The 12,202-nt window shown below is 39.8% G+C and overlaps 1 protein-coding gene across 1 annotated transcript in view; it reads right to left on the bottom strand.

Moving 5' to 3' along the window:
- Positions 1-321: 321 nt before the first annotated feature.
- The window catches only part of LOC133635976 (cytoplasmic dynein 1 light intermediate chain 1-like), a 35,715-nt gene continuing 23,834 nt past the window's right edge, over positions 322-12,202 (bottom strand). The window contains exons 9-13 of the mRNA XM_062029515.1: positions 9,471-9,530; positions 9,163-9,207; positions 9,005-9,092; positions 8,808-8,930; positions 322-1,479 (exon numbers count right to left, since the gene is read on the bottom strand). Of these exons, the coding sequence (XP_061885499.1) occupies positions 1,361-1,479; positions 8,808-8,930; positions 9,005-9,092; positions 9,163-9,207; positions 9,471-9,530 (435 nt within the window). The 3' untranslated portion in view covers positions 322-1,360. The remainder of the gene's footprint in view (positions 1,480-8,807; positions 8,931-9,004; positions 9,093-9,162; positions 9,208-9,470; positions 9,531-12,202) is intronic.

Genomic DNA, 12,202 nt, shown 5'->3' with positions numbered 1-12,202 from the left:
GCGGGAGTTGTGTAAATCCTTCAGGGAGAGGAGGGGGCAGCCGATGATTTTTTGTGCAGACTTTATGACCCTCTGAATCGCCTGTTTGTCTGCTTCAGTGCAGCTGGCGTACCACACTGCATAACAGTGTGGTACACCAGCTGCGTAGTTGAGTGATTTATTCAGTTGGTTAGTTTACAATAGGTCTTCTTTAAATAATATTCTGGATCTGCCAGGGAGAAATACATCATTTAATTTCCCACCCAATCATGACAACTAGCAACATGTTGACAAATGATTAGCGTGTCGGTGTGAGGAGGTTGTGTTAATTAGAGGCCTGACCAATGAATCCGAATAAATACACCTTTTATTTGACTGATTGACAGATCTGATAATACAAACGCCAACACAGAGCTCTGAAATAACAGGACCAATCAGCGAGACCATGGCTGTACATTCTTGACATGACCCAATCATAATTTAACCCCCTCCTCCCTGCCTGCGGTGAGTATGGAATCAGCGGCGGGCGTGTGGTGTACAAGTAAAGCTCACCCCGCCTGATGTAGTAGTGCACCGCCTGTGTATCACAAGGGGACTTTGGCCGAAAGTCAAATGTGTGCACCATGCAGTGATATTTGTCATGTTTAGTTTGTGGGAATAGTGTCTTTCAAAGAGTGTAGTGTCAAAAGCATAGTTTTTTTTTTGCTTTTTGGTTTGTAAATAGGCAGAAATCCTTCCGACATATGTTGCACTCGTGTCCTTCATTTTCAGTTTCACTCACTCACACACACACTCACACACATTCACACGCACACACACAAGTATGTTTGTCCCTTCTTAAAAAAAAATGTTTCAGACATCCATTTTTGTTCTGAATCTCTTCCTCCACTGGCCGAGCATCCCTAGTATCTAAGTGCAGTTTCTTCAACTCGTGTCCTTCAGCAGGTTCTAGCATAAAAAAAAACAAAAAACATGAACCATCACAATTAATGGATGGATAAAAACACCTTCACTTCCAGGCTAGCAAATGCGGACATTCCCAATCATCAATCGAGCCTACACCTCCCACATTGGTCCCTCATCCCCATCTTGTATGCAACAGTGACAAATCCTCAGTGTAACAGCCAGGAAAGAAAACGGTGGGTGGGATTGGAAGGGTGAGGGTACTGTTTGGATGAAGGCATGAGGGGAGGAGAAGAACTCTCCTCGTGGAAGATGAATGATAACGGAGAGAAAACTAGGTGTCCTTTTTTTCCCATTTCCCCTACTCCCCTCGTTCCCTTGCATATCCGTGAGACAAAGCATAGAGAGGGAGGGCAAAAGAGGCGGAGGGGGACTGAGGTGGAGGAAGGAAGGAAGGAAGAGCGGTGGGGAATGGTCTTCATGTGTCTTGGCCGTCGGTGGCAGGGGTCTCGTTGGCGTTGGGCAAGTCCAAGTCCGTCTCCCGGTTGGATATGCGGTCCAGCTCTGCTTGTACATCACTCAGGCCCAGCTTGGAGCCTGCAGCCATCACAGGGAAACACACACAAATTAGTCAAGTGCAGTAACCTCTTCCTTCTTAGGAGCATGCTCAGTCACAATAAAGGGTAGGCGCACATGTTCAAGTCCTTAAGATGCAATGGGCACATTTACACATGTTTGAAATCAGGGCTGGGTGTGAAATGGAACAATAGTTTTACTTGTATAATGAATTAAAGTAGGACTATTTCTCAAGTTTCACATACATTCATTTATTTATTTGTGAAGGCCATCCACATGGCTCATAAACACATGACAATACACCTGTTCTGCCAGAGAATAAGAAGACAGAGCAGCAAGGATCAGTGTTGCTAACTTGGTGAGAAATCAGATTCCTCAAGATCCTTTTTTTTTTTTTTTTTCCTACAGCGACGAATCTAGTGGACCCTTAAAATGAAAGCACAAATCACTCTTCTCAATGAGCGCCTGTTGCTGCGGTCGGCCCTTCCACCTACAAGCATTTACATCAGACCTGGGCAAATTAAGGCCCGGGGGCCACATGCGGCCCGGTACGCTTTTCAATCTGGCCCGCCGGACATTCTCAAATCATTTTTTTTTTAGATCTTTAAGCTGGAAAGTGTAGCTGCCATTATGATGTGCAGTGATGTTTTCTAATGACCGTAAGTCTTGCTATATTAAGTGTTTCAATAGTTGGAATCTGCACTTTTGCATGATATACTAGTTACTATGGTAATCTAATTAGTTACTATGGTCATCTAATTAGTTGCTATGGTCATCTTAAGTCACAGCAGCTCAGACGAGGCACCAAGCAGTGTGGGTGGGGAGCGTTTCCACAGAGTGTTTCCTGAGCCTGAAATGTGGGTGTCAGGGACAGATGCGGAAGGAGATTTTTACAACAAAGTTCTACAGCTTAGTGATGTATCAGATAGGTGTTTTTTTTTTTACCCTTGGCGATCATATTTTGCTGTGTTTGTATATGTGGATGGAGAGAAGGTGTGACTTTCAAATGTTGTCAATATTCAGTGTTTTATCGTTCATAGTTAATATTGTAAATCTCACATTCTTTATTTTCACATTCTCGGTGTCTCATTCAGAAAAAAAAATTGAAATTCCATTCCGTTTTTAAGGCAGTCTGTCATAACGTTTTTAGCATTCAATCAGACATTATTGTGAGGTTTTGTATCAGTGTTCCTAAAAATAATACCGGCCCCCAGACACATTTTTTTCTCTAAATTTGGCCCCCCGAATCAAAATAATTGCCCAGGCCTGATTTACATCTTGTCTCAAAGCCTGTGACAAAAAAACAAACAAACACCAAAATGAAGCGACAGAAGAAAATTGCTTTATATTTGTTTTGCTTTTCACGCACTCACTTTTTCTATATGCATCTGGCCTATTACGCAAGTTCAAAGATTACATCATTATAATAACACCCCCCTGCAACCACATATAGATAGTAGTCCTGAGAGAAACATTGACACGGATAAAAGTGCAGTAATCTTTAATAACACACAGTACAGGCCAAAAGTTTGGACACACCTTCTCCTCATTCAATGAGTTTGTTTTTTTCATGACTATTTACATTGTAGATTGTCACATTAAAACTATGAATGAACACATGTGGAGTTATGTACTTAACAAAAAAAGGTGAAATAACTGAAAACATGTTTTATATTCTAGTTTCTTCAAAATAGCCACCCTTTGCTCTGATTACTTTTTGAGTTGAGTTGAGTTGAGTTTGAGTTTATTTGGAACATGCAAGCATACAACATGATACATCACAATTTCCAATTTCTCTTTTCAACATGTTCGAAAAGGAGTAGGAAGAAGCAGAGCTTATTTAATCCTACCCCTTTTCTTTTACGTAGCAGTTGCTAAAATTTGGTTCACTTCCTGGTCACAATTTATTTACAATATACTCCATAAGTAATCACAATAAAAATAAATAAATAAATAATAATTGATGAAGTAAGTTATATTTCATATGATGAGATAAGTAAGATTATTTTGAGAATGAAAGAATGAATGGATGAAATAAATTCAGAATGTTTATCATGGTTCTTCTTCTTTGTACTTTGTAAACACTTTTAAGTTTGAAGAGTTTGTTGAAGTGGATCATATTAGTACATTGTTTGATTTATTTGCTTAATCCATTCCATCATTTAATTCCCCATACTGATATACTGAAGGTCTTTAATTTTTCTCTTTTTTTGCACACTCTTGGAATTCTCTCGATGAGCTTCAAGTGGTAGTCACCTGAAATGGTTTTCACTTCACAGGTGTGCTTTAAGCTCATCGAGAGAATGCTAAGAGTGTGCAAAGCAGTAATCAGAGCAAAGGGTGGCTATTTTGAAGAAACTAGAACAGGGGTCACCAACACGGTGCCCGTGGGCACCAGGTAGCCCGTAAGGACCAGATGAGTAGCCCGCTGACCTGTTCTAAATATAGCTCAAATAGCAGCACTTACCAGTGAGCTGCCTCTATTTTTAAAATTGTATTTATTTACTAGCAAGCTGGTCTTGCTTTGCTCAACATTTTTAATTCTAAGAGAGACAAAACTCAAATAGAATTTGAAAATCCAAGAAAATATTTTAAAGACTTGGTCTTCACTAACTGACAAAGAAACAGACAACAGATTTGGTGTCTAGTTTAAAGTGTGACATGATTTATTTAAAAATTTGAGAGTTGACTTTTGTATTTTACATGAGTTATTATTTGTAAAAACATGGTGCAAAGTAATTCATGATTTGTTAAAAAATGTTGGTGGCTAGCTAGTTAAAATGGGATATTGTTATTTCACAAGACTGTCTTAATAGTGATCATTTGAAAATGTTCAATTTGAAAAATGTGCACTAAGAGAAAATATAAAAAGTGTTGCATATTGATATTTATCTGTTTCTATATATATTTATTGTGAGAAATCATTAAGATGATCAGTGTTTCCACAAAGATAAATATCATTAATTATTAATAATAACAGAGAGTTAAAGGTAAATTGAGCAAATTGGCTATTTCTGGCAATTTGTTTAAGTGTGTATCAAACTGGTAGCCCTTCGCATTAATCAGTACCTAAGAAGTAGCTCTTGGTTTCCGAAGGTTGGTGACCCCTGATCTAGAATATAAAACATGTTTTCAGTTATTTCACCTTTTTTTGTTAAGTACATAACTCCACATGTGTTCATTAATAGTTTTGATGTGACAATTTACATTGGAAAACGCATGGAATGAGGAGAAGGTGTGTCCAAACTTTTGGCCTGTACTGTACATTACAACCATGTAGGCTTGTGTTGTGTCGAATGCGATTCTATCATTTGCATTTTCTACTTTATACGCCATTGCAAGATTTAATCAATAGTGAACGTGTAGTTAACATGATCAATTTGGACAGTAATACAATAAGAATGGAACAGGTGATGCCATTGACCGCAGCTAAAGCAACAGACAGCAAGATGTGCAAATAAAAACAATGTTTTTGGTCGTTAGGTATAGATATGAGGAATTAAGAGAAACCCATAAATCAAATAACATAATTCAAAAACACGCTCCAATGAGGCAATATCACTTACACTGTGTTGTGGGTGGGTTAGGGTGACCAAATCAAGCGCTCCTTTTCTCCCCCGATCTTATTGTAATTAAACAAGGCGTCGATCGGGTGGGACTTCTTCACTGTTTCAGAGGAAGACTTTTTGCGTGCTATTTACCCCAAATGTTGCACAAACATTCCGCAAGGAGAGCATTACACTTCAACCCAGTAAACCCCATCAACTTGTTCATATGGCTGCAGCTTTTGAAAAGTGCAAAAAGTTTCAAAGAAATCTTTTATTTCATCACGAAAATGGATGACCGGCCCTTTACCATTGATGAAGGTACTAGATTTGGTCAGGACGAATCTAGTGTACACTTTGTCAAATCTTCCTTTGAGTCTTTCTTACCTTCAGGTGTGCACACACTAGTTAAATCAAATAAAACAATTGAATATAAATAAGTTAAAAGTATTGGTCTTGAGAAGCAGGTTTAAAATAAATATTGTGCATCCTAGACTCTCGGTTTATCTTTCAAGCCTGTTCAGAAGTACTACAGTAAATCATATACCAGCACTACACTGCAAAAACTGAAATCTAAGTAAGATTAAATATCTCAAATAAGGGTGATATTTGCTTATTTTCTGTCTGATAAGATAATTCTTCTCACTAAGCAGATCGTTTTCAGTGTTTTGGTCCTAAATGATCTCAGTAAGATATTACAGCTTGTTGCTGAGATTTTATGACCTACATTGAGTAAAACATGCTTGTAACTAGAATATCAACTGTTGCAAAGCTGTGTCATCAACACTCACAAGTATAAAACTTATTTTTTAAAGTAATAAATTCTTATTTCAAGCATGAAAAAAAAAATCATGATTAAGATTAAAGTACCAATGATTGTCACACACACACTAGATGTGGTGAAATTTGTCCTCTGGATTTGACCCATCCCCTTGGGGAGCAGTGGGCAGCAGCGGCGCCACGCCCGGGAATCATTTTGGTGATTTAACCCCCAACTACAACCCTTTGTTGCTGAGTGCCAAGCAGGGAGGTTCTGGGTTCCATTTTTTATAGTCTTTGGTATGACTCGGCTGGGATTTGAACTCCAACCTACCGATCTCAGGGCGGACACTCTAACCACTAGGCCATTGACACAATTGTGTCCAATAATTAAAACATATGACAGCCAAATGGACTTTGCTGTTTTATTTTCAATGAAACAATAGAAAATACGTACTCATATAGTAGTACAGTTGTTATTAGTGAGAATATACTTATTTTAAAGGTATTTTTGGGTTCATTGAAGTTAGCTAATTTTACTTGTTTTGGAAAGTCTTGACAAGCCACATTTTCTTGTTCTATTGGCAGATAATTTTGCTTAGTTCAAATAAAATACCCCTAATTTTTGTATTTTTCCCCCTTGTTTTTGAACACTGACTTTTTGCAGTGTAACTGTTTGTAGCCAGCCGTAATTGGAACCATGTGCAACATGTGTGGCAAAGGAAAAGTTAAAACAAGTGCAATGCAGCATGCCTAAAAACAGGGAAGGAGCTTGATGGATTCCTGGTAAGAAACAAAGATGTGGGGAAAAATGTCATTCTTAAAAAGAAAACAAATGTTTTTCTTTGTTTCCCAAAGAGGAATCAAAGGTGAGGATTATTATATGTTAGAGCAGGGGTGCCCATTACGTCCATCGCGAGCTACCAGTCGATGGTGGAGGGAGGGTGTGTCAGTCCATCGCCAGCCAGGCATAAAAAAAAATAGACCTAAAAATTAGCGATCATCAATCTTCACCAAGACGTCACTTTCGTCACTTGATTGACATTCGTGGCACCCGAGGGTCTTGTGGGATGACGCTGGCTGCTGCCAGATCATTAAGAAAAAACGGCCGACAGGAAGGCGAGAAACACTTTTTATTTCAACAGACTCTCGCGCCGTACCCGCCGTCAAAACTCTGCACAGTTCCTATCGTCACAATAAAAGCGCTGCTTCATCCTGCCTGTGCTAACAAAATAAGAGTCTCAGAAAGCTAGGGTGCACAAGCTAGCAAGCTACAGACTTCGCCGCCAATGTATTTCTTGTAAAATGTATAAAAACGAATATGGAAGCTGGACAAATAAGATGGCAAAAAGCAACCACTTTCATGTGGTATTGGACAGAAAGGAGGACTTTTTTTCTCCTCCATTTGAAAATGTGGACATTATCATCACTACTGTCTGATTCCAATCAATGCAAGTCATCAGAATCAGGTAATACTAGGGGTGTAACGGTACGTGTATTTATATTGAACCGTTTTGGTACGGGGGTTCCGGTTCGGTTCGGAGGTGTACCGAACGAGTTTCCACACGGACATATTAAGTAGCGTAACGCACGTTGTGTAAACAATGCACACCGAGGCACAACACACGGCATGCTAGCAGCTAACGGGCTAGGATAGACTGACCATACGTCCTCTTTTCACCGGACATGTCCTCTTTTGCGGAGCTGTCAGGGCGGAGTTTCTTAAATGCCTCAAATGTCTGGCATTTTGAGTTAGGGTTGCGTGTGTTTTCAATGTACGTTCAGGGTTAAGAAGGGGTTAAAAACAAAACAAATTGTGCGTGCAGCAGCATTGGTGAGGGAGGGGCAGAGACAGAGAGAGCGAGAGAGTGATGATAAACGTGCATGCGTCGCCAGGCTCTGCTTTTTATCCATAGATTTATCACATTAAATTTTTTATTATCTATAGCAGGGGTGTCAAAAGTGTGCCCCGGAGGCCATTTGCGGCCCACAGCTAATGTTTTAAAGGCCCACGGCACATTGTAAAAATACTATTAAAATAAACAAAAACATAACAAAAGTGAAATAAAAAAGCTTAAAGGTTAAATGTAATTTAGAAAAAGTTGCAATGTTGACTAATAAAACAAAGCTGTTTTTTTTTCTTTCAAACTGTCATTGCTCAAAACATAATATTGAATCAAAATCAATGTTGTTATGAATTATTGACCCATCCAAGGTTCCATTACTTCACATCAAATATTCCACTAAGAAATATATTTTTGGTGGAAGATTTAGCAAATTTGGTGAATAAATAATCCAAAAATGTATATTTTGTTGTTTTCCTACTATACCGAAAATGAACCAAACCGTGACCTCTAAACAGAGGTACATACCGAACCGAAATGTTTGTGTACCGTTACACCCCTAGGTAATACACCAACTTATATTCTTGTCTTCATGAATATAAGTGTTAAACATGCTTGTATTATCATTACAACCTTTAACTTTTTAACAAAAACGTCTCCTTCGTAAATAAGTAAATATAAATGATATATATGAATGAGGCAGATCCCTTCTACCTGGTCAATTGAAAAGTAGCTCGCCTGCAGTAAAAGTTTGGGCACCCCTGTGTTAGAGCTATTTCTTTTTTTGATAATAAATTCCCATTTCATGAACACTCTGGCATAAAGCTGCAATGTTGCTCATAAAATGGATGCATAGCAGGTTTGATCCTAGTATTCATGCTTGGATGACGATGAGATGGACTCACAACAACAAAAAAGCCGAGCGACAATACACGGAGAATGCCTTGCTATAAACACACACCTTATCGTGGCCAGCATCCTCTGACTGGTACACATACACACATTGTGGTTGATGAGTGTGGTTGAAAATGAGGGGACATTGTCAGGATTTGTTGTGTGACACATTCAAGATACGAGGAGGACAGAAGTGGAGCAATGTTGCATTAAGGAAGTCATGGGTCAAACCAAAAAGACGCAGGTGTGAATCGTAGATGATGATATAAAGCAGAGGACATTAGAGCAGGTGTGTAGACGTCTTCACCTGACTTGCGTACAGTCCCTGGCGTGTTGTTTCCGCCACCCGGCGTCCCAGGTCCTCCTGTCCCTGCTTTCTTTGTCAGTAGGCTGTTGAAGAAGTTGGCCAAGACACCCTCACTGGTCTGACCTGCGGCACACCGACAAAGTCAAACACTACCACAAATACATCCTCTCCTGCTACGGCAGTATGACACGGCGTACCCGACTGCGGCATGGCGTTGGCGACGTTGGCCGCTGCCGAACGATTGCTCGTCCTGGGGGAACCGGTGGGTGCTCTGGTTGTTGTGTCCTTGATTGACATGGGACTGTGTGTCACATTTATGGTGAGTCACAACGTGGAGGGGGAAACAAACACTTACCACAGGTCGGCCTACGGTAACAGCAGGCTGTTTGGAGAGCAGCGACTGCAAAAAAGGGGACAAATAAACACTTATTTGAAGAACCGTACAACATTAACATTCAACTTAAAGGGGACCTATGATGGTTTGAAATCTACATTTAAAACACTTCCTTGTGGTCCAGATAAGATTTATTAGCATGAACCTTATGATTTGAAACGTTGGCATAATTTAACAGGAGTATCCAACATAGTAACAACGTTTATAAGCCAGAAAATTCAACATTCATCATTGGTTCCCTTTAATGATTAATTGAAACATTTGCTTACCTGCAATTTTACCAGAAACACTTGGTCATCTTCAGCTTGAATTTCCTTTTCATGTACAATCTAGTGGAAATAAAAAAAACAGTTTACAGAAGAAAAGTAGCTTATATTGAATAAAATCAGCTTTTAGGACTAGTCATTTCTGTGATATGCAATACAAAAGAAAAAAAAATATTTCCATCAATGATACATTATAACTGATGGAACGAGATATTTTCCATATATCCATATTTAAGTGTTACTTCTTTCTAAAAACTCCTATAGTCATATTTACATCAGCTAATGTCTCGTGTGGTACAAAGTGCTTGGATTCGAGTGTCCTTGAGTAGACAGGCAGAGCGCTGTTGAGACTGCCATAACATTCCTGAGATAACGAGCACAGGGGAGACCGAGCTAGACCGATCTGGACCGGGCTAGGGAACGCTTGGGTGCTGGATTGGTCTCATTATTGCCAAAGCTTTGACAATAAACAACGAAATACCAACTACTGCTTTTGGTGGTCAATTTAACATCAGCATATTTGCCATTAAAAGAACTTGGGAGTGGACAGCAGACTTTGACTTCCTTGGGAGGAAGAGCTGTCGACGCAACAATTTGGGGGCTTCGTCCGAGATGGCACGCTGTTGATCGATGACTTCTTGCAATCTTCTGGACAGACTCAATTGGCCAATTCAAGGTGAGCAGAACCTTTCTTTTTAGATAAAATCTGCGTTAGGAGTCTGTCCTGAAGTCTGTAAGTCAAACACTATATTGTACCCCAGACGCAGAGCTGTGATTTCGATAGATTGATTGCATTTTTGCCGAGCCTGCCATTGCATTAAAATTGTAAATAAGTGGTCAACTCACGGCATTGTGTCTCGATTACCGTGACGGGCAGTTTAATTGACGAGTGAACTAATAGTTGGGTGTGGCTCACCCTGGGTAGTTGGTCGCCGCCTAAAAGAGCAACGGGGTGATAGATCCCAGTGTGATAAGACACTAAAACTAAGGAAGCGGGTTGATAGATCCCAGTGTGATAAGACACTAAAACTAAGGAAGCGGGTTGATAGATCCCAGTGTGATAAGACACTAAAACTAAGGAAGCGGGTTGATAGATCCCAGTGTGATAAGACACTAAAACTAAGGAAGCGGGTTGATAGATCCCTTTGCGTTGAGGGCACTAAAATTAAGAAAATATAGACACAATGGCCTTGGAGTGTGCAACTCACGGCATTGTGTCTCGATTACCGTGACGGGCAGTTTCATTGACGAGTGAACTAATAGTTGGGTGTGGCTCACCCTGGGTAGTTGGTCGCCGCCTAAAAGAGCAACGGGGTGATAGATCCCAGTGTGATAAGACACTAAAACTAAGGAAGCGGGTTGATAGATCCCAGTGTGATAAGACACTAAAACTAAAGAAGCGGGTTGATAGATCCCAGTGTGATAAGACACTAAAACTAAGGAAGCGGGTTGATAGATCCCAGTGTGATAAGACACTAAAACTAAGGAAGCGGGTTGGAAGATCCCTTTGCGTTGAGGGCACTAGAATTAAGAAAATATAGACACAATGGCCTTGGAGTGTGACAAACAGAAATGTGATGGCGGCGGGGCAAAATGTGATGATTGGCTACCGTTCAATGATCAATTGAATGGACGGTTGTCGACAATGGAACTAGCAGGTAGAGAAAAAAAAAAAAAAAAAAAAAAAAAGAGAAAAAAAAAAAGGAGAACGTTCCTTGAAAGGGTTAAGAGGGAGTTTACAATACTCGAAAAGTCGTGAACTCAAACGTCTGGTAAAATAAAATAAATAATAAATTTAAAAAAAGTAACTGGAAGTTTTATGGTAAAGTGAAACGCAGAGAGTGTGCTGCTGAGTGTGAGTGTGTGTGAGTGGGAGTGCTTACGCGCGCTCGAGTGTGTGTGTGTGTGTGTGTGTGTGTGTGTGTGTGTGTGTGTGCGCGCTGGTGAAAATGGAACACTCAGGGAGAGAATTTAAGAGTTTGGCGTATGATAAAAGTAAACGGGGATTACGTGGAAAAACGAAATGCAGCAAAAGAAACGATGATTAATGACAGAATGAACTGATTGGTTTTTTGTCTGCCGCGCATGCGCAAGACAATTCAAACGACCCGCCCAGACTTTGACTGACACCGCCCCCTACTCCAGTGACAAGAGAAGGAGGTATTAACACGCCCCCTCCAAGATTGATCTTGCCTCCGAAAATTAACCCCTTCTACACGTCTGTCCATTTTCCTACGGCAGACATTTTTGACAAATGACATTAACAATAGGGGAAAAGGATGTTTATAACCTTACGTTACGTGAATGGTTTCTAGGACAACAGAAAATAGAAACATTGTGTGAAATGTAAGGAAGAGTTAGGGTACAGGAGGTTGTTTGTAAAGGAAAACGAAAGTGAAAGAAAGATGAGAAAGTGACAAATTAAGGTATTCGTAAATGGTATGCTGTTGATTGTGGTTAGCTGCAAGTTTGTTTATTTGTTTGTTTAGTTGTTTGAGTGAAATGGGAAGAAATCAATAGGAATAATTAGATGCAAAATGGAATAAAACTATGAGTGCGATAGAAAATGAATGAATAAATGAAATAAGTTCATTTTGGTCATATAATCAACCATCAACCATCAATCAATCAATGTTTATCTATATAGCCCTAAATCACAAGTGTCTCAAAGGGCTGTACAAGCCACAACGACATCGGCCTATCCTATACATTCACTGAACATTAAATTACCTGGA

The sequence above is a fragment of the Entelurus aequoreus genome, linkage group LG20 (assembly GCF_033978785.1).
Source record: "Entelurus aequoreus isolate RoL-2023_Sb linkage group LG20, RoL_Eaeq_v1.1, whole genome shotgun sequence".
NCBI classification, from domain to species: domain Eukaryota; kingdom Metazoa; phylum Chordata; class Actinopteri; order Syngnathiformes; family Syngnathidae; genus Entelurus; species Entelurus aequoreus.
This window is presented reverse-complemented; position numbering and strand designations above follow the sequence as displayed.